The 27,638-nt window shown below is 40.7% G+C and overlaps 1 protein-coding gene across 3 annotated transcripts in view; it reads right to left on the reverse strand.

Annotated features, from left to right (window-relative positions):
• Window positions 1–1,577: 1,577 nt before the first annotated feature.
• The window catches only part of ARMC9 (armadillo repeat containing 9), a 233,330-nt gene continuing 207,269 nt past the window's right edge, over window positions 1,578–27,638 (reverse strand). For 2 of the 3 annotated variants that reach the window (XM_073626514.1, XM_073626512.1), the window contains 6 exons: window positions 16,626–16,733; window positions 16,136–16,251; window positions 11,537–11,673; window positions 8,265–8,391; window positions 7,080–7,225; window positions 1,578–2,123 (listed from right to left, as the gene is read on the reverse strand). In XM_073626514.1, the coding sequence (XP_073482615.1) occupies window positions 2,101–2,123; window positions 7,080–7,225; window positions 8,265–8,391; window positions 11,537–11,673; window positions 16,136–16,251; window positions 16,626–16,733 (657 nt within the window). In that variant the 3' untranslated portion in view covers window positions 1,578–2,100. The remainder of the gene's footprint in view (window positions 2,124–7,079; window positions 7,226–8,264; window positions 8,392–11,536; window positions 11,674–16,135; window positions 16,252–16,625; window positions 16,734–27,638) is intronic. The other variant, XM_073626513.1, reaches the window with a different exon arrangement.

Below are 27,638 nucleotides of genomic sequence, written 5' to 3' on the forward strand. Positions count from 1 at the left end.
GGGTATTTTTATTTAAAAGGTATAATTTCGGCCAGAACACCACTTTAAGAATAATAATATATATATGAGATAACAGTAAGTGGTCTTGCTATGCAAGAACACTTAATAATCATAACACAGATGGCTTTATGTACAATGATCATAACTCACACAAGGCTCTGGCTGGTTTAGGATTTACTAAAGGTTTTAATTATGTCTTTATTTTATGCCCTTTTATCGTTTTCTGAAACATAAAATAAAGGTATGGAAAAGATAGTGAAAAAATAGATTACCCAAGATTTATTTGTATAAATATATTTCTGTGTCTAAGCAGATACGTAGTTGCCATTTAAAATGTATATAGTTTGTATAGTGCAAAGAACACTATAATAAGATTTATGTTGTAGAGCTCTTATAAATAGTTCATATACTGTAGCAATAATTTATAAAATGAGCCTGGAGTGTCTATATGAACACTCTGACCTTACTGCAGCTAAGCTCGCTCCTGCCGCTGCAGCTGTGACCGAGGAGTTTTGAAGCTGGGTGGGCAGAGCCCAATAGGCATTCAGAGACACTATTTCCCCATCAGGTCCCCTCTATTTGTGATTGACAGCAGGCAGTGGTTGGATCCATAATCAATACTGGATTTGTTTTTCCTCATTGATTTAAAAGGGTAAATACTGCATTTGGCTGCTAGATGGCGCAGACGATCATAGATCAACCATATATAACGACATCTAGTGGCCGAATGCAATATTTTCCATTTAAATCAATGAAAAACATTCATCCAGCAAAGGAAACAGCCTAATGACTTTCGTTTTTTTTGCCCTATTCACACATAAAGAATGTATATTCACTGTACATTCATTCAAATTTCCTAGGTGGATGTTTTATAAGTACACCCCCTAAGTGTTTTAGAAATTACAGAACATCTACACCTCTTTGAATCTTCATAACATGGAGGGAGGTGCTCTGTAATTTACAGAAGCAACCTGGGCAGGGCCTGCTAATACTGCTTAGGATAACACTACAAAGGGCTCATAATCTTGCAAGCTCACTGGATTTCTGGCAGGTTCAACAGGTTTTTTTTTTTTATATACTTAACAGATATAACGAAATGCTTTAACTATTCAAAAAGGGGGGCGGTAAATGGAACAATTGCTTAAAAATGTCTTTTGGTCAGATTGTGTTTCCACATTTAACCATATATAAAGACTGTGGCTAGTACTCAACCCAAAGAGAGAAAAGGTAAGGTAAATATCTGATAGGAACAGCCTATATAGTCTACGAAAAAGCATAAGAGAAAAGTCTACTGCATTTGTCATTGACCATTATCTAAGGAGACACATATTTTCTCTGCTACCTCTAGTGTAGCTCCTTTCAAGCTCTCAGGAGACATTCCGGGTTTGAACAGCTGTTACATTAAACGCTTCATATACAAATTTGGACAAGCAGAGTTTTCTTATTAAGAAACATTTAGGTGGTATAAACATGGACCATCTTTCTTTGGGATTACAGCATATAATATGTACCAAATTTAGGAAATTATGGTATAGCACTTAAACACACAGCTTGGCAAAAAATTAACTGAACCTGCATAAAAAGTTAATCAACATCCTCTTCTATTTTTAATCAAGGTGAAAAACATCAAAGTACATTTTAGTACAAAATACAAAGCTGGATTAGAATCAAGTCGTTACGACTCAAACAGTTCATATACACAAATAAATAAATAATTAAACCAACAGAAAATCTGCAGCGAAGGGCAAACACCCAGAGCATGGTCCAACCAAAAAACAAATGCGGTACTTGTTAAAGTCTGTTATTGGTTCCCATGTATTGTTTTTAGTCATACCAAAACCTGCAAGCCTTTTAGGTAATGAATGGTAATTGTCGGTCTTCTGTGTTCAGTATAATATGTCACTGTAAATCTGTGGGCTACAAAAAGGTTTCTTTCACAATAAGCACACACATTTTGAGTTTAAAGGTGTTCTCACTGGCACTCAGGTAGCAGACCCAAAGAGGTTCTTGACAAAGAGGGCATAAGTATGGATAGACATAGTTCTGCTGCCTTTTATTACATTAGGGAATCCTTGTTGATAAGCACAACTTTGCCACTTCTCACTTTCTGTAGGACTGGCTGCCTGGAAAAGATAGCGATAACAAAGTATTGAGGTTATATACTAAAATAAACATAAAAAAATAAAATATATGAAAATATTAAAGTACTTCAGATATTATAATAAAATCACATATGTGCCATTTCAGTAAGATATCTGTTATTTTAACTGTGGTCATTCATTTGTTACATTTAATATCAATATGTTCCAATACCTAAATATCAGCACGGGTGTGCAATCTGTATTGTCTTTGTATTTTTTCTCAATAAAGTTTTATTAATATTTTCCATATAAATAACACAGATTTATTTAGCCTAGGTTCACATAGGCGCGATGCGGGAACTAGCGCGATTACAACGCCGGTTTCTGCATTGCATCTCTCCCGCAGGCAGTTCACATTGCCCTCGGTGAACTGATGCGGGTGTCAATAAATTGTTAATGACATCCCCAGATCGGTTCACAGATCACAGTGTGAACTGTCAACTCGCACATGAATCAGATTGCATGGTTGGGAACACCCATGCGATCCAATTCTAGTGCGGGGGAAAAAAAAAAAGTCCCTGCACTATTTTCGTGCAAATCCAATGTGAGTTCAGCCATACAACTGTGTGGCTGAACTCGCACTGCGCAGACATCGCATGTGATCGCCACCTGCGGTGCGGGTGCGAACCACATGCGACGTCTGAGATCGCACATATGTGAACTTAGGCTTAATGTCCGTTTTACCCCGAAAAACCTGCACCATCAAGCCGCTGCCGCATGCAATGCAACTGAAAGGATAATGTTTGGCAGGTAGTTGTGCCTTGCAAACACAAAGTGGGGATTCTAACCTTTACAGTTTAGGAGGAAATGGTTGAGGGGCCAAAAAAGCTTCGCTCAACTGAGCATTTTAACTGCTCCCCAACTGCGTAAGTGTAAATGAGGTCTAACAAGCAGTAAAAAAAAAAAAATCTTTAAATTAAGCCACCCCCGACCTCTCTAGTGGCATGTACTATGAAGTAATTTATTCTCAAATATCCACAAAACACTTCCAGCAGCCAGAAATTTGTGTAAATCTGACAAGCCGACTGTCAGATGTAAGCGATCAGGTAGCTGTACAGCTGCCTGATCAATTCCACACACCTCCAGTAAACCCCCCCCCCCCCACTCCCCTTGAGAGCCCCCGCCATGTTTCCCGGGCTATGCGCTCCCATCTGCGTAACTGGGTGCCTATGGGTAGAGCAGAGGGAGACCAGCCAATGTTCTTTCGCTCATCTCCCCTCCCCTACCTTATAAGAACCTGGAAGCATTACAGCACATCTTGGCTTGTTTGCCACAGGGGCCCTGGAAGATACTTCTAATGGAGTGTGATATGCCACACTTGCCAAAGTGACAGCAAAAATTCTAAGTCCATTATTAGGGGTTAACTCTAAGTGGATGTTCTGTAAAGGCTTTTAAAGCGCCGCCTATGGAAAGTGTAGGGTACCAAAGTTTGTCACTGTTTTATGGGTGCACACAATTTTAAAATTTGACATGTTTGGCATCCATTTACTCGGTGCAACCTCATCTTTTATATTGTGCCAAGAAAGTTGGGGCACAAAGTTGGGTAATCTATTGCGTTTGTGTGCTTTAAAATTATTTTAACTATTTTTTACTGACATTTTGAGCTGTATAAATTATGGCCGTATTACCATGCGACATAAAAACTGAAACTACCACCATTTTTTCAGGGCCTATTCTTTCAAAAAATAAATAATATTTTGGGAGTTTTAAGCAATCTTGACGCCTAAAGTTAAATGCAAAAGCAGCTTTGGCAGCAAAAGGGTTTGATCAGTTCTGTACACTGACATTTTGTTTTGCTATTGACATTATTCTGAATCCACACCCACAGGTAATTCAGGGAGCGAGAATTCTAACACGATGTGCACTTTCTAAACAGTATATAAAGCTGAAGACAGCAGGTATACATGTACAACTTATGTAGGATGATTTGTTTTATCTCGGTGTATCATCTGAGGCTGTTCACTTCACTGGGTGTATGTGAGGGTTTACATCAACTTTAATTGCAAGATATTTTTTTCTTTAGGTAGGCCATACACGGAGCGAGCTTCTCGACAATTTCTCGTGGTTGCAGGAAAGAAATTTGCTGGATCAGTCCCAAAGTACCACCCAACAGCCCATGTTTGCAGGTTTTCCTTTATCTTGCACAGGTGCTTTAAATCAGAGTCAATGGCTTGGTATTTTGGACAGCTATTTTATCTAAGAAAAATTCCCAAAACATGGCCTGTTGTGGGTACTTGAGGACTGAGGCTGAGAACCACTGCCGTACTTAACAGGACACAGAGGACTTCATATACATGACTACTTAGGAGATATGCTGCCACCTTTAGGTAAATGGCCAAAAAAAGGCATGAGTCCCTGTCCAGGCAGAACCTCTCCCAGCTCAACTAAGCCTTAGTTTTGTAGCAAGCAGAAAGGAACAGTCATGAGCGGAAATATCTCTGTGTATTGTGATGTACTCCAAGAAAAGGGGGGGGGTGCACTAGATACCATAGGCCTGAGGAGATGAGCCGACACATCCACTTTGAATTAACAAATGGAGAAGCAGCCTGACTCTTGTGAGGACCATCAAGCAAAACAAAGATTTGGGGGAAGCCCACACAGGAGGAACAATCAGTGTGACACCCTGCATGAAGGCTTTTACCAAGAAATGAGATGCAATAATAAACAGAACGGCCGAGGCTGAGATCTGTCCCTTGGTGGTAAATTCAGGTCAAAGACACATCCACGATATACTGAATGAAACTTAGGAGTCTCCACCAGGCAAATGTTGTGGGCTCACCTTCCTGGAGGTTGACTTTCTTGTCTTCAGGAGAGTAGGGGTTACAGAATCAGAAATACCCATATCCCTCAAGACTTGGGCTGAAACAGCCAGACATACTGTCAAAGCCAGCAACTGTACAGCAGGAAGATGGGACCCTGCTACAGCATATCTGTCTGATCTGGAAGAATCCATGTCTCTTCTGTCAAAAGCTTTACAATGTCTGCATTCCATACAATTCTTGGACAAGCGGGTAAACTCAGGACAGGCAAGGAAGAAGCTGCAGTGCAGGAAAAGCACAGATCAGGGAAAACTGAACCCAAGGAGTCACCAGGGCATCTACCACAAACGCCTGAGGATCCCTGGTTCAGGACACATACTTATAAAGTTGCTTACCTAATCTGGATGCCAAAAGATCCACATCTGGTGTCCCTCACTACAGACAAATCTTTGCAAACACTTCTGGGTGAAGGACCCATTTTTCCAGATTTAGCTACTGACAGCTGAGAAAGTCTGCCTGACAATTTTCCACAGTAGGAATGCGCACGGCAGAGAGGACTATACCATGAAGCTCTGCCCAAGACAAGCTCAGGTCTGCTTCCTGCTGAGCAGGAAGCAGACTTCCTTGATTCCTTGGTTAATGTACGCCAGTTTTACTCCGGAGTGAACCTGGCACAGGGACCACATTGAAGGCAGCCACTATCTCCCCAGCACCTTCAGGCAAACCCAAATTGAGAGACTTTTCAATCTCCTCAAGGGCGCTACCTGGGATCGAGAAAACAGGCATTTCTCTTGCAGAAGCAGTACCTTCACCTGCACTGTTTAAAGGACTAAAGCCCGGTACACACTAGAAGTTTTTTTTCATTTAACCCAGTGGGCTGAATGGAAAAAAAACTGAAGATACTGTACTAACAATCCGATGTTAGTGCAGCGATCTCCCCACTGAGCTATTGTGTTCTGACAGGGGGATGGCCCCCCCCGCCAGAACACACCGGTTGGCTGAGAGCGCTGATGCCGATCGTCAGACCTTCTGTCTTACCGGCTGCCGTACACAGGGGCCAAATGTTGGCCGATTTCTATTGAACCAGCTGATAATCAGTCTGCGTGTACAGGGTTTTAGCCTAAGTACTCCAGATGTTGATTCTGAACCAAGGCTGACTTCTGAAGGTTCAGTATCATGCTGAACCTTTGATGTCAGCTTCTGAGCCGATTGCTCTCCAAGAAGCAGGTTGTCCAAGTATCCCACAATTGGGATACCTGGAATCAGAGCCAATACAATAGTAAACACTCTGGGGGCCATGGACAGGCTCACAAACTGGTAGTGGCGATGCTCCATTGCGAATTGCATAATCTGTTGGTGAGGCTGGAAAATCGGAATATGTAGGTATGCATCCTTGATATCCACGCACACCAGGAAGTCCCCCTGATGAAGCAAAACAATCCTTGATCAGGTGGATATCATCCTGATTTTCTGCATAGGCCCATATTCTAATCATACATTCATGGTTTATACCTGTTCTTTTATGCAGGAAAGCAACTTCACAGTATCTAAAATGCTTCTGCATTTCAAAAGGTTTTGTCTGGAGCTGGGCTTTAAATATCCTTGATGTCTTTGGCAGAATTTATAGCGATCATAGAAGTTGGCAGCTTGCACAAAGTTTACAGATAGTAACAGATTGTAGAAGATTACCTGCTGGCACCTTCAGTTATTTGTGAACAAAGAACAATCAATTCTAAGAAACATTGTGCAAACTGTTCAATAGCACTTTCAATGACAAATAGAAAGAAAAAAAAAAAGGAAAAAGGATTTAAACATTATTGCTTGTTGCCATGTCCTCGCTTCACATTGCTTCATGAGACACCTCATTCCCCAGAGTAAACTTAGGTTTGCTCTGTGTCTATGGATATTGCTTCACCATGTGAACATTACATCACTGACATGAATATTGATAACGTGTTCAGAACTTTCCCTATGTAATATCCTACTTATAATTTGCCAAGTAGTACATTCAGTCGGAAACACGTGTATTAACCAGATAACCCCATAGAGCAGGAAGCACATGTTCCACTGCACTGCAGAGCCAACGACAGTCACAACCACTGAACAGGTCAACTGTTAACCTGTCTGCTCACTGTACTGTCACAACAATAAAGCAGTCTTGTATCAGCTCATAGCTTACTCTGTCTGCTGCGGGTGGAGGATCCAGCAGAGCTGGGTCGGCTGGTTTGTTGTGGTCCAGACTGGGAAAACTGAGGGGCAATAGTAGGAGTCTTGGCTTTTCGCGGGCTGACACTCGGAACTTCAGGACTGCGTGGCATCCAGGATCTGATTCAAGAGGCCAGATAGGAAAAAGGACACAAAAAGCATAATCGTGTTAGCAGTCAGACAGTAAAGGTGGTCATACATAGTTTTTTTGTTTGAAAAATAGATTCCTCCATCCACACAAATGAGGCCAGGACATTGAATTCTGACAGCTGCACCCTAAGATCGAGAAATAATTTCCAGCATGTCATTTACATTAAATGTGTAGGGCATTTTTTAGCAGCAAAATGCTCCTGTCCTGAATGCGCTGGCTCTGTTTATTTTATCTGCCTGTATATGCCCCTGCCTTTAAATGCGTGGACACATAGGCTAACATGGTGGGGCGTTTAAAGGCAGGAAAAAAAAAAAAAAGTCAAATGCCCTTAAAAGTGGCGTGTGTACGAGTGTGTGTGCACGAGGCCTTAAGCTGGCCATACATTATACAATTTTCTCATTCAATTTTCTTATAGATTTACCTTCAACTATGTAGTGCAATGGCCTGCCTGATTGCATACAAATTGAAAGCCTTTAGGTCTATCCTCAAATTATATGGTTTTGGTAAATCTAAAGGAAAATTGTATAATGTATGGCCAGCCAAAGTATCACTATAAATCTGACCTGTGCTGGCAAATAAAGCTGGCTTAGCATATGGAAGATCTCATCATTAATTTCCATAGAGTGTCAGTAAGGTTGTAATTACAGTTTGGATTTGTTTCTGTAAAGGGTTGTAACAAGGTTTTAATTCATGGAAAATGTGAAATTCATGTTCATTTTCGGTAGGCATCCTGGGATTTTCTTTAGTTTTCAGTTTTGATAATAATGGTCAGTCGAACAAATAGGTTAAATCTACCTAACAGGGGCAACGACAGCAATACAAATCTGAGATGGACTCTAATCCCTCTCCACTCTATCCAAAACAACAACACCTTTTCACCTTTAGTTCTACTTTAATAATGCAGACTACAGAAATGGTGTGCAGGAGCCTGCAGCAACCATTGGGTTATTACACATCAAAAAAAGCATTGTAATGACAGCTGTGAAAATCACTATGTAAAGAGTTTACCTATTACTGTGTCCATTATTTTTCTCCATACCCAAATCCAGGATCTGAGGTGAAGGTGGAGATACAGTACCTCTTTGATCAGACCGACTTGATGGTGAAAAGACCTGCGCGGACTCTATATCGACAGCTATAGGAGGCAAACGAAGTAAAATGTGTGCCATTATTAAAACAATTCTGGAAAAACTCTTATTACATTCAGGATGGAAGTTGGATATAGGTTCCTAAACAGTAGGAACCTAAAGATGTCTGAGCATTCCTTCAGCAACTGCACAGAGCAAACCATCAGCCCTGAAACCCTGGACAATCCAACAGGCAAATACGGGATTCAGTTCTTGAAGTCAAAGCACTAGCTCACCCTATTCTCCTTCTAGTGGTCAGTGAGGCCACTTATTACAGTTATAAGCCAATAGGGAAAGAAGATCTTAACTCTGACTTCAGGAACGGAAGTCAGTGTTACATAATAGACGTTTTTTTTTTCAAGGTGCTCTGCAAGTCTATTACTAGAATAGTCAGGAACCTATGGATGCCTGCTATCCAGTTGTATATCAGTTTCATAACTTTTGCATCACTACATTAGCAGCTTCATATATGGGGTGAAGTAGCAATCCCGAGGTGAATGCCTAATTGAAGATTTGTAAAAAGGACTGGGAGCAGAGCCTCACCATATTGTCACACACACCATTATTGCTTTACAATCAGGAAAACTGGGTACCACGATTTCTAATTCTTGAACGGGAAATGAGGCATCTATGTTGTAACAGAGTTTTATGAGCTGCAGCCAAGGACAGGACTGTAGCTCAGTACTGGTATAGAGAACCTAAGAGGTGTATAGCTCGTGGAAACAGATCTTAAAGTGTTACTAAACCCATGGCCCTGCATTCACTATATCTGGTCTTCCACAGTACACCGAACATAGAAATGCAATCATTTTAGTAAATATAAACTGCCAAGTACCTTTTCTCATCAGCAGTATATGGCAGTCTTGTGACTTCTATCAGTGTCTGATTAAAGCTTGTAGGAGGAGTTTTCATACGGCACTGGCTGTCCTATCAGGATGCAGGACCCCTGACCCTCTGTTTTGACAGTGCCGATTGGCCCTCTGCCGATCACATGCACCCTCCCAAAAAAAAAAAAAACTCTCTAGCAATACACACCAAACTGGGCATGTGCAGCCTGACACCACTAACTCTGTCTTAACTGGACATGTTATGGGGACAATGTAAGAAGGAGGATCTGTGCTTGCAGGATCTAACAGCCTTTATTCACAATGTCGAGGACTAACCCAAACCTGCCCTTAATTTAGCCACTGCTATATATGCTCCAACTTGGAGACTCTTAAAAATATAGAGTTAGGACCACAATATACAGATGAGTCTTGACGTGGGCACTGCAGCTTCCACATATATTTGCAAATGTGTGCAACTGAAACTCTGTTTTTAATATGAATTGTTAGACATGGTAATTTTTGTATGTTTGTGTTATGTATTGCCCTTCCATGTGCACCTTCCTGCGAAGGCTAGTTGGTGGTCACCATCTTTATGTATCACATGCAGGAAGTACACTCTCAGCACAGAATCTCAGGCCAAGTAAATGCATATTTGAGGCGGCTGGGTGTTAAGGCCTACTTTCCTGTAGAATATGTGCTACATAGTTGACAAGGGGTTAATAAAGATTGATGTGTTTTTGTAACTGAAATCACACGAGTTTCTATTTATTTTATATGCCTGAGCCTCACTACCACTTCAAATTGCCAGCTGTCAGAATACAATAGCTCAGTGGAAAGATTCCCCCCCCCCCCCCCCCCCACACCTCAAAAGTGTAGATGGGGAATCAGGTCAGTTTTGACTCATGTATGGGCTACCTTACAGTCTACTTTGGCAGCTTAACAGATCTAAATAGATTAAAGAGTTATTTCTTTTTGTTTTACAGCAGTCTCAAAGAGAGACTGTGTTCCAGGGGGACAGGGGGAAATGGTGGAACAGAAGGTGGGAGCACTAAGTATGCACTGTGAATTCAAGTTTTTAAATCCATACGAGAAAGTATTATAAATTATATAATGTCCCTTTAGCCATAACAATATTGGGAAAATTCAGACATACTTATTTACTACTAAATATCATTTCACCTCCATGAGCCCTTTTTAATAGATCTTTTTAGTTTATTAGAAATGATCTCGCATACTGTTTTGTCAGAAGATGCTGGTTGTTTGCAATAATAAAAACAGCAAAGTAGGGTATCTATGCACAGCTAGTTTCCTGTGAAAGATACAGGAAAATAGTCTGATTTCCTGGTTGGTCTACAAAAGATTTTGGTCACAGTAAAGTTCTTTGAACATCTGCACATGTGCTTCACTGGTTCCAGGGTCACACAGCGGACACTGCCAGCGATGTCTGAAATAATGAACAAGTCACAAACAAAAAAAGACAACAGTGACACAGGCCTCCAAAGAGCTGTTTTAGACCGGAATGGTTTTGTCCTTGGTGGAATGGTAAACAGTGACACTAAACATTCACATTTTACCAGTTGCTCCTTTTGTTATGGTGACCAAAGACTAGTGTCATGTCATTATTGTATGTGGTGTTCCTTCCTCATTGCTCTAACGAAAACATAAAGATGTCAGTGTTTCAGTGAGACTCAAAGTGCACCTGTACAAAGCAGATTTTATGAAATGCAGACTAATCAATACTAAAGAAAAGGATACAGCTGCTACTGCAACCAATCAGATTAATGTTCCATACACACGATCTGAAAATCAGACGAAAAATACCGCTTTCGACGCAATCGTACGATAATCGGATCGTTAGTACAGAGCTTTCGAGAGCCGATCACGGCAATTCATCCGATATTATTTTCCTTGTACGATTGCAGATCGTACGATTTTCGTTTAGTCAGTACAGTTGTTGTCCGAAAATACAATACAAATACATTACAACACATGACATCACTTCCGATTTTTTTTTCTGTCGTACGAGAATTTTCTTGACTTTAGCAACCTATTCAAATTCTACTTGCAAATACTAGGCGAAAATGTTGGACGATGTGTACGGGCCATAAGTTGCAATTTATTTTTAAACAGAATAGTAATCCGATTGGTAACTATATGCAATGCTACTTACATTTCCAGTAGCTCTCTTTATAAATGAGCTATTCTTATGTTTTATCAATTCTAAAAAAAAGGGCACACTTGCATTTTGTTGCCTACCAGGGCTGAGTAAAACAAACTTTTCAGCTGAAGTTAAGTTTCAACATACTTTGTTATCAATTGTACTTACACACTGATGCCACACTGTAATCAGCAGTAGAAGGGCGGCTACCACATCGCGTAGGAGGTCTTACTGCTGAATTTAAAGATGTTTTCTGAATTCTAAAGTTGTTTGATGGAATCAAGGGTGAGGCTATGTTCTCTGGCCTAAAAGGAAATGTATGGGGAAAAGTAATGAGTAAAAGCAGTAAACAGCTTTCATGAAGAGATGAAAACCCCAAAGATCATAATGCGTTGATTATTATGCTCGCAGCAATGTCGAAGAGAAGACATGTCAAATCTGTGTACTTCAAGGCCAGAACTTCGGAGGTTAGAACAGTATGATAGCGAAGCATCTAACAATTTCACAGGAAGGTTAGCAATGGCAACTTATGTACTGTTCCTGTGACGGGTTACTTTAAATGAATGCAATACATTCGATTTCCAAAGTAGCTAACAAGATTTTAATTTTCCCAGGAAATGAAACATGATTGTTTGCTATAGCCGTTCTCTCTACCTTTGTTCCTGTTTTAGCACCAGAGTGGTTATATTTTCTATTTTCAGTATTAACATCACATCGCATGTCTGTTACACATTGCTTTTTGTCTGCAGTGAGTGGTATAGAAATACACTGCACATAATGTATAAGGATATAAAAGTAATATAAATAAAGCAGGACTATATTAGCAAGTTACATCAAATAATAAAGGGGTACAAAACTCCAACTGAGGCCTTTCTAAGAAACAGGATACAGGAGGAAAAGGATGACACTGCTCAAACAAACCTACCATTTAAGACCCCTTTCACACTGGATTGTTTTGCAGGCGCTATTGCGCTAAAAATAGCGCCTGCAAACCAACCTGAAACAGCCGCTGCTGTGTCTCCAGTGTGAAAGCCTCGGGGCTTTCACACTGTGAAGGAGCGGTGTATACACCGCTCCTTCCCATTGAAATCAATGGGGCACCGCGGCTATACTGCCGGCAAAGCGCCTCTACAGGCTCTGCAGTCGTTTTTAACCCTTTATCAGCCGCTAGCGGGGGGTAAAATCGGCCCGCTAGCGGCCGAATACCGCCACTAAAACGGCAGTAAAGCGCCGCTAAAAACAGCGGCGCTTTACCGCCGACGCACCTCCCGCCCCAGTGTGAAAGGGTCCTTAGAGGTGTGGAAACAAAGCCATCGTAGGTAGAAGAACAGCAGTGGTTGGGGGTTAAAGTGGATTTTCGCTTTTGAAGCAAAATTTTAGAAAACAGTACCATATGTTTGTTATTTGTTCTCATTCACACAGAAGACTCAAACAGTACCTCTTACTTTTTTAGATGTTTCTTAGGAGAAGATGTCATGGATGACTACAAGCATTTCTCAACAATTTCAGTGTGAGTCTGTCCCAATAGAAAGGCTAAGGAAAGGATCAGCTCCCTCTCATTAAACTTGTAAAAAAAAAAAAAAAAAATCTTCCTCCTTCAAGGCAATATCATAATGTGCTAGTATGCACTGCATACTAGCACATTATAAGAGACTTCCCTTAAAACAAGCAGCACGCTGTCACCGCTGCAGAGACTTCCATCTTCACCCAGTCTTCCTTCAGGGTTCTCGTGCTGCAGTGGCTTGAATGGCGGAGCCGCGATGACGTCACTCTCGCACATGCGTGTGGGAGTCTCAGTCATGGCACACAGCTCTGAAGGAATGGCATAGGTATGCTGTTCCTTTTAGAGCGCATGCGCCGTTGACATCACCGGCTGCTGCTCACTAGAATATCTCCTAAACGGTGCACATTTTGAAGGTTTCAATTTTACCGACAGGTAAGCCTTATTATAAAAGTTTACCTGTAGCTAAAAATAAAAAAAAACAAACAGTTTACTATCAATTTACCAAATCGGTAGAGAAGCTCAGCTTCTATATTTTAACCCTCAGTTAGAAATGTCAGTATTCAAATTTAGTTTAGAACTGATAAGATGAAATTAGCCAGCACAAGTACAGAGACAGGGTTAATTATGGCAAACACAGTCCCCCTCATAAATAAAGAAAACCAAGTAGGATTTTCCTTGCTGGAAAAGTTGGCTGTTATTGCATCCATCAGCTTGGGCTTAACCCCTCACTCTTTGATTGTATGTCCAAAGAGCTGAACTAGTTTAAAGATCTGCTACTAATTAGTGCCAGATACCACAGCATACGTTCAGCGGTCTAGTAGTATCCATGCCTTGATGGGCCAGGGCTGTTTTGGCAGCAAAAGGGGAACCTACTCAATATTAGGTGGGTAGTCAAAGTTACGGCTGATTGTGTATAAAATAGTGTCATTCCAATACACTATACTGTATATCTGTGTCCTAACTTTTTTTTTTTTTCCTTTGGATTAAGAGGTGGGGAATAGTTTAACCACTTTACCCCCTGAAGAATTTACCCCCTTCCTGACCAGAGCACTTTTTGTGATTCGGCACTGCGCTTTTTTGCGCTATAAACAAAAAAATAGCGTCAATTTTGAAAAAAAAAAAACGCATTATTTTTTACTTTTTGCTATAATAAATATCCCCAAAAAATATTTAGAAAAACTTTTTTTTTTCATCAGTTTATGCCGATACGTATTCTTCCACATATTTTATGGTAGAAAAAAATTGCAATAAGCGTTTATTGATTGGTTTGCGCAAAAGTTATAGCGTCTACAAAATAGGGGATAGTTTTATGGCATTTTTATTGATGATTTTTTTTTTTAATAGTATTGGCAGTGATCAGCGATTTTTATCGTGACTGCGACATTATGGCAGACACATCGGACAATTCTGACACATTTTTGGGACCACTGGCATTAATACAGCGATCAATGCTAAAAAATTGCATCGATTACTGTAAAAATGTCACTGGTAGTGAAGGGGTTAACCACTAGGTGGCGCTGTAGGAGTTAAGTGTGTCCTAGGGAGTGTGTCTAACTGTGGGGGGGAGGGGCTGTGTGTGACACTACACTGATCGCCGCTCCCGATCACAGGGAGTAGAGATCAGTGACAGTGTCACTAGGCAGAACGGGGAGATGCTTGTTTAGCACCTCCCCGTTATTCCTCACCGTGAGACAATCGCGGGTATCCCCGCGGACATCGGGTCCGCGGGACCCATGATCGCAGTCACAGAGCTCCCGGCAGTGGGTGTAATGCCACGGTCCTGCAGACTGTTCGTGTAGCTGTCTGCCAGTACCTCCAATACAGGCAGGAAGTTACTGAATGATAGGAAGCTCAATGACAGGAGATCAATGCTATCACCCCAATCAATGTTCCGACTACAGACTGCTGAGGTCCGAGGGCAGCACAACATATACCAAAAGGACCGTAGGCTGTAGGGCTTTAACCACTTCAATACCCGCATATTGTCAAATGACGGCCGCAGATGGGATCTCCCATCCTGGGTGGCCGTCATATCATTCCCAGCCGTCTAGGGGGCGGGGGCGTGCACCCGCCGCGTTGCTCAGGACCCGGTGCGTGTGCCCCGCGGCCGCGATGTCCGCCGGGCACCTGCGATTGCCCGTTAACCAAGCAGGACCATGGATCTGTGTGTTTAAACACACAGATCCACGTCCTGTCAGGCGAGAGGAGACCGATCTGTGTTCCCAGTACAGAGGAACACCGATCGGTCTCCACCCCTTGTGAGTTCCCACCCCCTACAGTTAGAATCACTCCCCTAGGAAACACATTTAACCCCTCGTGTCCCCTAGCGGTTAATCCCTTCCCTGCCTGTCAAATTTATATAGTAAATCAATGCAATTTTATAGCATTGATCGCTGTATAAATGTGAATGGTCCCAAAAATGTGTCAAAAGTGTCCGATATGTCCGCCATAATGTCGTAGTCACGAAAAAAAAAAATCGCAAATAGCCGCCATTACTAGTAAAAAAAAATAAAATAATTTTTTTTTTAAAATGCCATAAATCTATCCCGTATTTTGTAGATTCTATAACTTTTGTGCAAACCAATCAATATACGCTTATTGAGATTTTTTTTACCAAACATATGTAGAAGAATACATATCGGCCTAAACTGAGGAAAAAATTTGTTTTTTTACAAAAAATTGGGATATTTATTATAGCAAAAAGTATAAAATATTGTGTTTTTTCAAAATTGTCGCTCTTCTTTTGTTTATAGCGCAAAAAATAAAAACCGCAGAGGTGATCAAATACCACCAAAAGAAAGCTCTCTCTGTGGGGAAAAAAGGACGTCAATTTTGTTTGGGTAGAGCGTCGCATGACCGCGCAATTGTCGTTTAAAGTGTGACAGCGCTGAAAACTAAAAATTGGTCTGGGAAGGAAGGGGGTGAAAATGCCCTGTATTGAAACGGTTAAAGAGACACTGCCACCTCACTCATTCAGGGCATGTGACAGTGCTTGGGTCTAGCAATCAATCACTAGGCACAAGAAGTGTCTAATGACAGACAGAGTGATGTCACCATCCCCTTAGCAGCCAACAATAGAGATTTTTGTGCTGGGGAGAGTCAGTAAGGTGAGAATCAATTGGTTGGGGGTCTCTTTGCGAAGACACGGTCATTTTGATCTGAAAGGGCAAGGAGGCAGTGTCTCTTTAATGAAAATAGCTTACTCAGCAGAGACTGATACAGGTAGAAAGGAAAATGGATACACAATGTGTAAGGGTACATACATTGTATACACAGCCCGATGACGGCTGGGGGTGACCGGTCTTTGTAATGGTTCATCAACACTCTGTAGTATACCAGAAAACATTCTCTTTTTTACTTTCAGAGTATGAGTCATGATCTGCAGAGATAAAATGAATTATGAATGTACCTATAATATGAAAAGACATTTATATCTTGGAAAATATGTTTTCTAATCTAACATCATCAATAAAAAAAAATTTTACATGTAGGGCCTTTATGCCTAACTTTGTATCTGCAATGCTTTATTTACTGAGCTTGTAGTACAAGCAAAGAAATTAAAAATGAATCTGATGTATGAAAAACAAAAAACAAAAAAAAAAAAAAAAAAAAGTTGAGATGCTGCACATAGCAATCATTTAGGGCTTGTTTACACACATCAAAGACTGCCCCCTCCTCTGAAAATCAATCTGCACTGGGATTACTTTTCAGAGGCATCTGGCAAAACGGTGAGGAGGCAATATGTTGACTTACTCCCAGATATTCTGTGGTGAGTAGTTTTTCCCCAAACAATTCCCCAACTTGAGGCTGAATAGCTTCATCCTTGTCCAAATTTTCTTCCAGGACATCGTCCTCCTCCTCCTGAGCAGAAATAAAGGAGTTTACAGTATATTCTACAAAGTCATAAATCCCAGGTGACTAATGTGTCAAATAAATGTAGTATTTGGTGTTGAACTGGGTTTTTAGACACTCACACTCAGTCAACAGGGACAACAAAAGAATTAGTTTGCTTATTACACAGTAAGCGTTTTTTTTTCTTTACCTGGCAGTCAACGTATATTGGGAAAGATCCTGGTCTGACAGAATTGTTTCTACAAATGCCTGTGACAAAGTAACCTGGTTCAGAGACAATCACAAAATAAACACATTTTCTTGTGGGTGGCATTTCCCTTACGATGATTTAATAGGCTGCACAAACGAAAACAGACCTTGTTTTTTTTCAGTGCACTGATGCAAATGGTTCCATATAAAATATATTTTCATAAAGAGCTTTTTATTAACATTATATTGGCATCAATAACGTCTTACATTGTAGAAAAGCTGGCTCAGTTTTGCTGGTGTAGTTTTTTTGTTTTTTAATAGACAATTAGACTTTTTTTTCACAGTGTTTGTGATTGTTTCTATGCACATTGTTTCTCCCTGCGTAGCACCACCTGTGTCTTCATCTTATATATTTCTTGTGTTTATATAGCTAGGTTAATTAAAAAAAAAAAAAAGGAGGACTCATGCCCATTGCATTCAACCACTGGAAAAAATAAAACAATGTCAATCCATAAATAAACTGCATTCTTTGAACTCTGGCCAATGCATGAAAAAAAGTGAAGATGTGCTTTTTCTGAGCTATTGGGTCACACTACCTTTTTAGCCTGATCACTATGGCAAACAGGAGGAGATAAGGGTGTTTATGCAGCATGATCAGAACCAGCTATGGACCGTTATCTGACTCCACATCAAAGCTCCATTCCAGACCTAGTTGCATCCAAGGTGGTGTCTGTGGCCTCCAGAGAATGTACAGATTTGAGACATGCAGCAGGCGATCAGCCTTCCCATCAGGGAACCGATCCTGGATACACCATGTTATTCACTCTATCCCTACTAAGAGATCAATCAGCAGGCCTTCAACGCTTTCACCCACACATTCATACCCAGTTCAATCTATTTCAGGTCCCAAGTCACCTGCCACTTCTAATAATTTTTCTTTCCTTCCCCCTCTTCCTTTCCTTTTGTTTTCTAACACTCTGTCCCATGCTTTTTTTTTCAATCTCTCCTTCCTTACCTAGATCTATGCATTCCCTTGGGTAGACTACCTCTAACTGTTCTTTGCAATGACTCTTAAATGCACTTGCTAGTAAGTGTGGGGTATGTACTGCTTTCAAAATTGTTCATCTTCCTGCATTAACTATGAAGAATGCACATTTAGGTGGCCTTCTCTCAAACTACAAAATCTTAGTTTTCCTATGGTTTATCATGCCTCACTCTAAATTATAAATCCAGAAGGATTAACATAAGAGCCAGATTGATCTTCTGGCATTTTTTGGCTTCTGAATCTGACCCTGAGGGCAGATACATACTAGTAAAGGGCAGTATTTGCTCACAGGTGTTCGCACTAATGAATGCGTGTTCCCCAACTCTAAAGACCTTTTCTTTTAAGTTTTTTAGACTAACTTGATAAATTCTCAGAAGCTACTCTGATCTTAGGTGTGAATTTCAATTTTGACTTTGACACGCTAAGGGAAATTTAGGGAAACCTCTCAGAACTCCCTCCCAGCCCATAACCAAATAAAAAAGCCCTTCATGTCCATCAATTCATAGAGGTTTGGAAAATTCTTTGCGTGAAAAGACTCCTGCGCTATCAAACGAATCCTATACTAAAGGGACACTGTTGCAACACACAAAAAACTGCTCCAAAACAGACAAAACAATAGTAGAATAAGGGGGTGGTGGTTGCGCTGTGATGGAAGAGGGGGAGAGGTAGGGAGGGGGGGGGGGAGGGGGGAAGGAGGGAAGGGGGCTACACTATAATGAATACAAAGATGACAAGTGACCTAAATATGAGTAAATTATGTGAAAAAGGACTCACAGATGCAAATATATAACTAAGGAAGTGAAATATAAGCACAAACAGATATCACTAGGTGGTGCATAACAAAAGTGCTATGATCAAACAAAAAAAAAAAAAATATAATATATATAAAAGGTAATGGAATGAAGGTATATATCAGCAAGCAGTGTACAAGGGTATGTGAGTCTGCTTCAAAAAGTGCATAACTCCAAAGTTTATCAAATATCACGAAAACTTATCAAATGAAATAACTTAAGACGTGTGAATATATGTGCTGATATTATGATCAACTGATGACATAAGCACAAGTGAATAATTATTAACAATAAAAAAAGAGAGAAAAAATGTGAATGAAATATATATAAAATTATTTGTAAAAGTCCATTAAATAGTCCCAGTAGTTGATGTTGGTGACACGCCGACACTTGGCGAAAAAAATATAATCCAAAAAAGAAAATACAATAAAGTGACAACAGTCCCACCACCAAATGTGACACTTCTGGATGCAGATACGGTACTAGTGGTGGACCAGGGAGGAGAGAGAAAGTGTACCACAGGTGGGGGCACCTCCGTGTTCCCAGGCCCCTTACCTTACAGCTGTAAGGTATACAGCATATGTATTGGAGACCCAGTAGATGTGGAAATCCAAAAGGTACAGCAGATGGCGTTGTTTAATGATGCAGTGTATCATATGCAGAGACAAAAAACGAGCGGCATATAGTATAAATCCATTTGATGTAGAGGACACAGGTGGAGGGGGGAGATGAAGTGGGAGAGGGGAAGGGGGGATTGCACTCACTTTTAAACAATGAGCGCACGCCTCAACCCACGAGCGCCGAGCTCATATAATCCCAGGCTCTGGATCTTCCAACAAATCTCCCCGCTTCCTGTTCCTCACCGCCCGTTATGCAGAGTTATGTTGTGCGGTATAAAAAACAGAAACCGCACATAGCGTGATCCCGTATACCATATACTTTATTAAAAGAGTAGCAGAATATCATGCACTTACATTTAAAAACAGCTGGGGGGTAAAACATCCACGAGCGCCGAGCTCGTCACATCCAGCTAGTGTGTGGCAGCGTCCTGTGCTCCTAACGCGTATCGTCACGTCACGTGACTTCTTCAGAGGATCCTCTGAAGTCACGTGACGATACGCGTTAGGAGCACGGGACGCTGCCACACACTAGCTGGATGTGACGAGCTCGGCGCTCGTGGAGCGCCGAGCTCGTCACATCCAGCTAGTGTGTGGCAGCGTCCCGTGCTCCTAACCACAGGTGGGGGCACCTCCGTGTTCCCAGGCCCCTTACCTTACAGCTGTAAGGTGGAGCGCCGAGCTCGTCACATCCAGCTAGTGTGTGGCAGCGTCCCGTGCTCCTAACGCGTATCGTCACGTGACTTCAGAGGATCCTCTGAAGAAGTCACGTGACGTGACGCGTTAGGAGCACGGGACGCTGCCACACACTAGCTGGATGTGACGAGCTCGGCGCTCGTGGATGTTTTACCCCCCAGCTGTTTTTAAATGTAAGTGCATGATATTCTGCTACTCTTTTAATAAAGTATATGGTATACGGGATCACGCTATGTGCGGTTTCTGTTTTTTATACCGCACAACATAACTCTGCATAACGGGCGGTGAGGAACAGGAAACGGGGAGATTTGTTGGAAGATCCAGAGCCTGGGATTATATGAGCTCGGCGCTCGTGGGTTGAGGCGTGCGCTCATTGTTTAAAAGTGAGTGCAATCCCCCCTTCCCCTCTCCCACTTCATCTCCCCCCTCCACCTGTGTCCTCTACATCAAATGGAATTATACTATATGCCGCTCGTTTTTTGTCTCTGCATATGATACACTGCATCATTAAACAACGCCATCTGCTGTACCTTTTGGATTTCCTCATCTACTGGGTCTCCACTACATATGCTGTATACCTTACAGCTGTAAGGTAAGGGGCCTGGGAACACGGAGGTGCCCCCACCTGTGGTACACTTTCTCTCTCCTCCCTGGTCCACCACTAGTACCGTATCTGCATCCAGAAGTGTCACATTTGGTGGTGGGACTGTTGTCACTTTATTGTATTTTCTTTTTTGGATTATATTTTTTTCGCCAAGTGTCGGCGTGTCACCAACATCAACTACTGGGACTATTTAATGGACTTTTACAAATAATTTTATATATATTTCATTCACATTTTTTCTCTCTTTTTTATTGTTAATAATTATTCACTTGTGCTTATGTCATCAGTTGATCATAATATCAGCACATATATTCACACGTCTTAAGTTATTTCATTTGATAAGTTTTCGTGATATTTGATAAACTTTGGAGTTATGCACTTTTTGAAGCAGACTCACATACCCTTGTACACTGCTTGCTGATATATACCTTCATTCCATTACCTTTTATATATTATATATATTTTTTTTTTTTGTTTGATCATAGCACTTTTGTTATGCACCACCTAGTGATATCTGTTTGTGCTTATATTTCACTTCCTTAGTTATATATTTGCATCTGTGAGTCCTTTTTCACATAATTTACTCATATATTTAGGTCACTTGTCATCTTTGTATTCATTATAGTGTAGCCCCCTTCCCTCCCCCCCCCCCCCCCCCCACCTCTCCCCCTCTTCCATCACAGCGCAACCACCACCCCCTTATTCTACTATTGGAAAATTCTTTATCCCCAAGATAGGGACTATACTTATTACTTCTCAGTTTGTAGAAATTACTCCATAAATTTACTTTTTGACCAAAGAGAACCCTCTTGTTCCCACATTTCCACTTCAGAAATCAGTTCTACCACTTTTTCTGACCACCCACTGGCCTCTCTCTCTCTCCATAGATCCACAAAGAAACACTTAAAGTCACGCACACGAAAACTGAACAAAAGCTTATTACAAAACCCATATACCAATGTGGTATATAGGAGAACTGTGAGAATTTTTTACCATGAATGCCATTACATTTGACAAACGACTCAATCTGTGAATGGCTCACAAATGTTATACATGTGGCATTCTTTTCGAACATGGCCACAGGGCCAAAAAAGCCAGATAGTAAAGAGTCTCTTCTAGAAAAAATACACCAATTAGAGACTTGACACAAGCATACCAGTTCCAGACAGATAGAACCAGAATCATCAGAATTGTCTTCTGACTTCTTACATAGCCATACAGTGCCTTGCATAAGTATTCAACCACCTTGGCATTTTTCGTGTTTTGTTGCCTCACACCCTGGAATTAACATGGATTGTTTGAGGATTTGCATCATTTAATTTTACAGAACATGCCCACAACTTTGAAGATTTTTTTATTTTTATTGTGAAGCAAACAACAAATAGGACAAAATAACAGAAAAAGTCAATGTGCATAACTATTCACCCCCCTAAGGTCAATACTTTGTAGAGCCACCTTTTGCGGCTATCATAGCTCCAAGTCGCTTTGGATGAGTCTCTATGAGCTTGCCAAATCTTACTACTGGGATTTTTGCCCATTCCTCCTTGCAAAACTGCTCCAGCTCCTTCAAGTTGGATGGTTTGCATTTGTTAACAGCAATCTTTAAGTTTGACCCCAGATTTTCTATTGGATTGAGGTATGGGCTTTGAATAGGACATTCCAACACATTTACATGTTTCCCCTTAAACCACTCAAGTGTTGCTTTAGCAGTGTGTTTGGGGTCATTGTCCTGCTGGAAGGTGAACCTCTGTCCTAGCCTCAAATCACACACAGAGTAGTACAGGTTTTGCTCAAGAATATCCCTGTATTTAGCTCCATCGATCTTTCCCTCAGCGCTGACCAGTTTCCCAGTCCTGACTGCTGAAAAACATCGCCACAGCATGATGCTGCCACCACCATGTTTCACTGTGGGGATGGTGTTCTTTGGGTGATGTTATCTGTTGGGTTTGCGCCAGGCATAGTGTTTTCTTTGATGGCCAAAAAGTTCCATTTTAGTCTAATCAGACCAGAGCACCTTTCTCCGTACATTTTGGGAGTCTCCCACATGCCTTTTCGCAAACTCAAAATGTGCCATTTTGTTTTTTGCTGAAAGTAATGGCTTTCTTCTGGCCACTCTGCCATAAAACCCAACTCTATGGAGCGTACGGCTTATTTTCGTCCTGTGTACAGATACTCCAGTCTCTGCTGTGGAACTCTGCAGCTCCTCCAGGGTTACCTTAGGTCTCTGTGCTGCCTCTCTGATTAATGCCCTCCTTGCCCGGTCCGTGAGTTTTGGTGTGCGGCCGTCTCTTGGCAGGTTTGCTGTTGTGCCATGTTCTTTCCATTTGGTTATGATAGATTTGATGGTGTTCCTAGGGATCAAAGATTTGGATATTTTTTTAAAACCTAACCCTGACTTATACTTCTCAACAACATTGTCCCTTACTTGTTTGGAAAGTTCCTTGGTCCTCATGGCAGTGTTTGGTTAGTAGTGCCTCTTGCTTAGGTGTTGCAGCCTCTGGGGCCTTTCAAAAAGGTGTGTATATGTAATGACAGATCATGTGACACTTAGATTGCACACAGGTGGACATCATTTCACTAATTATGTGACTTCTGTAGGCAATTGGTTGCACCAGAGCTTTTTATATGCTTTATAACAAAGGGGGTAAATACATACGCACATGCCAATTATCAGTTTTTTATTTCTGAAAAATAGTTTTATGTATATATTTTTCTAATTTTACTTCACCAATTTAGACTATTGTGTTCTGATCCATCACATATAATTCAGATAAAAAAAACATTGAACTAAATGCTGTAATGTAACAAAACAGGTAAAAAGCCAAGGGGGGTGAATACTTTTGCAAGGCACTATATATCAGCCCCCTCTAACCAGTTACAGACCAATTTCTCCTAATTATATCAAATTATTTTATAAAATATTAGCCAACTGGCTATGCTTCATATAAAAAAATCATTCCCCCAGACCAAACTTGCTTCATCTCACTATGAAAAATTATGGGACAGTGCTATCAGGACCCAAGATTTAACAGCTTTGTTGGAGGCTGACTTATTGTCAATTGGACGCATTGAAGGCCTTCAACCAGGTGAGCTGGGACTTCTTGGACATGGCCCTGTCACACACTGGTATACTTTCTTCTATGCATTCACAAGTCCCTGTATTCTACTCAACAGTCTTTTAAAATAAATGGTTCTCTTTAAAAGCTCATCTTCTTTCAGCTGTGAGTTTGTAAAAACATTAGGTGTGACTCACATACGTGTAATGATGGTCATCTAGCGGCCAACGTGCACACCACTTAGCTCAATGTTATCCCACTAGAGCATGCGCACAAGAAACCTCCAGAAACCTATTAGGAGAGGCCCAAGGTTTTGACTGCCTAGGGACCTCCACAGAGTTTAATCAGGCACTGGCTATTACAATCCTGATGTTTTAAAATAAAAAAGTGTATACTGTGACCGTAGATTTCGTTTAAATTAAAATTTGTAAAACATGCTTGGTAAACATGCAGATTAAAAAAAAAAAAAAGTACGTTAGTTTAAACATTTCAAAATTTAAAAAAAATGGATAAAATTGATCTGAAAATATTTTAGTTGCCCTTCGAGAGCTATTATGGTGCATCTTCCCTAGCCCTCATTTATTGGTTTTAGCCTTCAGTGTCCAAGGCATATCCCTGCATAGCAACTCGTGCACATGGGTCATTTGAGGCTTCTGACGTCAACTGTGGGCGTATTTATGCACTCAGGTGAGACAGCTGCATCATGCAGAATTACCTATATAATCAAATATAGTATATGATTAGATATAATAGATATAATCTTGGTGACTTAATATGGAAAGAGAAACTTAAAACGGTTTTAAACCCAAAAGCAAATAGTTTATTATATTGCAGTTTACCAATTCTTGGATATGATGGCTGCATTCATTTTCTTTTTTTAGGCTTTTTTTCTTTATTTTCATCTGGTGTTTAGGCCAGTAACTCTGTTGTTTTCAACATAACAAGCTGTCATGCAGATGTAGCAGTTGAAGAATTAAGACAAACCATTTAACACTAACTGGGGTGCTTACAACAATTGGCTTTTATTTATGTAAAACCTTAATTCCAAAAGGAACAAAATTGTTGCTGTAACTGCATATATAGTGTTAGCTAGGATTTGGCTTCAATTTGTTAGTGAATCTAAATCTGCTAGTACATCTAGCACTACCTACCCCCTAGACCGACAATGCTGCTGTCCAAAGGTGTCTCTGTTGCGCCTCCATTCAGAGTGTAGGCGCTTTAATACAGGAGGAAATTTAATGGCCAGATTACCATGTGAAAACAGAGGGAAATAAAGCCTAAAAAAAAAAGGAAAGAATTCAGCCACCACATCTAATGATTGGTTAACTGCAATAAATTAAATTTTTAGTTTGGGTTTAATAACGCTTTAAGCAACTGAAGTTGTGCATCATACTACTCCCTACAGGTATCTGCAATTGTGAACTTTACATGTCTGCCATCAGTTTACCAACGTTAAAGGAAACCTATTCAAACTGAAAGTGTTGCGCTATCCATAAAAAGTGCATAAAGCCATAACAAAATATCCAGTCAAGTGACAAAAATCAGTATACATAATCCATACAGTGGTAGAAAAAAAGTATTTGATCCCCTGCTGATTTTGTACATTTGCCCACTGACAGAGAAATGATCAGCCTTCCATTTCAATGGTAGGTTTATTTTAACAGTGAGATACAGAATAACAACAAAAAAAATCCAGAAAAATGCATTTCAAAAAAAGTTATAAATTGATTTGCATTTTAATGAATGAAATAGTATTTGACCCCTTCGCAAAACATGGCTTAGTACTTAGATGGCAAAACTCTTGTTGGTAATGACAGAGGCCAGACGTTTCTTGTAGTTGGCCACCAGATTCACACACATCTCAGGAGGGATTTTGTCCCACTCTGCTTTTCAGATCCTCTCCAAGTCATTAAGGTTTTGAGGCTGATATTTGGTAACTCAAACCTTCAGCTCCCTCCACATAATTTCTATGGGATTAAGGTCTGGAGACTGGCTAGGCCACTTAGGACCTTAATGTGCTTTTTTCTTGAGCCACTCCTTTGTTGCCTTGGCTGTGTGTTGTGGGCCATTGTCACGCTGGAATACCCATCCATGACCCATTTTCAATGTCCTAGCTGAAGGAAGGAAGTTCTCACCCAAGATTTGATGGTATATGGCCCCCTAAATCGTTGATGCTGGGAATATTGTTCTTGGGGTCATAGGCAGCATTCCTCCTCCTCCAAACACAGCGAGTTGAGTTGATGTCAAAGAGCTTGATTTTGGTCTCATCTGACCACAACACTTTCACCCAGTTCTCCTCTGAATCATTTAGATGTTCATTAGCAAACTTCCGACGGGCCTGTACATGTGCTTTCTTGACCTTGCGGGGGCTGCAGGATTTGAGTCCTTCACGGCATAGTGTGTTACCAATTGTTTTCTTGGTGACGACTATGGTCCCAGTTGCCTTGAAATCATTGACTAGATTCTCCCATGTAGTTCTGGGCCGATTCCTCACCGTTCTCATGATCACTGAAACTCCACGAGGTGAGATCTTGCATGGAGCCCCGAGAGATTGACAGTTATTTTGTGTTTCTTCCATTTGTAAATAATTGCACCAACTGTTGTCACCCTCTCACCAAGCTGCTTGGCGATGGTCTTGTAGCCCATTCCAGCCTTGTGTAGGTCTACAATCTTGTCCCTGAAATCCTTGGACAGCTCTTTGGTCTTGGCCATGGTGGCGAGATTGGAATCAGATTGATTGACTCTGTGGAAAGATGTCTTTTATACAGGTAACAAGCTGAGATAAGGAGCACTCCCTTTAAGAGAGAGTGCTTCTAATCTCAGCTCATTACCTGTATAGAAGATACTTGGGAGCCAGAAATCTTGCCGATAGGGGATCAAAGCCTCGAAACCTAATGACTTGGAGACGTCCTGAAAAGCAGAGTGGGACAAAATCCCTCCTGAGATATGTGCAAATCTAGTGGCCAACTGCAAGAAACGTCTGACCTCTGTGATTGCCAACAAGGGTTTTGTCACAAAGTACTAAGTCATGTTTTGGGGACAAATACTTATTTCACTCATTAAAATGCAAATCAATTTATAACTTTTTTGAAATGCGTTTTTCTGGATTTTTTTGTTATTCTGTCTCTCACTGTTAAACAAACCTCCAATAAAATTATAGACTGATCATTTCTTTGTCAGTGGGCAAACATACAAAACCAGCAAAGGATCAAATACTTTTTTCCCTCACTGTATACTGATTTTTTACATGACTGGATGTTCTGTTTGGATTATTGCACTTTTTTTGGATAGCGCAACACTTTCAGCTTGAATAGTTTAGGTTATTGTTTATGTGGACATATTGTGAGTGGAGCTATCATTGACTCATTTCTGTACTATTATAATCATTTTATTTTCACAGTGACACTATTTTGCGCGGCTTAATTTTGGGTTTATATATTAAAGCAAACCTGACATGAGAGGAACAAGAAGGCTGCCTCTGCCATTAGTGACATCTCCTTCTGAAAATGGCAGTTGCCTGGCTTTTATGCAGACTTTCTTGCTTTAGGTCTATGAATCACTGACCTGTAACACATACATAAATATAGTGTTCTTTCAGGTCAATGACCCAGACAGTATTAAAACTGATGGATTAAGTAAGGCACCTAGCATTATCAGAAGAAAGTCAGCATTACTTTTATGACAGGTTTTACTGTAAAGTCAAACTTTATGCGGGTTAAAGCTTTTAAAATAATAGCAGGTATTTGTGAGGTTCTGTTCACAATATGGTCCTGGAAAATGCAATTGTGTTTGCTCTCCTTGTTGCTCATCTACAATGTAATCCCAGTTGCTGTATGCTCTCCATCACTACTGCTATGCAGGCCAAACATTATTAACATTGTTTTTTCTGGTCTCTATCAACTTCTCTCCGTAATTC

This window comes from Aquarana catesbeiana, linkage group LG04, assembly GCF_042186555.1.
Source record: "Aquarana catesbeiana isolate 2022-GZ linkage group LG04, ASM4218655v1, whole genome shotgun sequence".
Taxonomy (NCBI): Eukaryota; Metazoa; Chordata; class Amphibia; order Anura; family Ranidae; genus Aquarana; species Aquarana catesbeiana.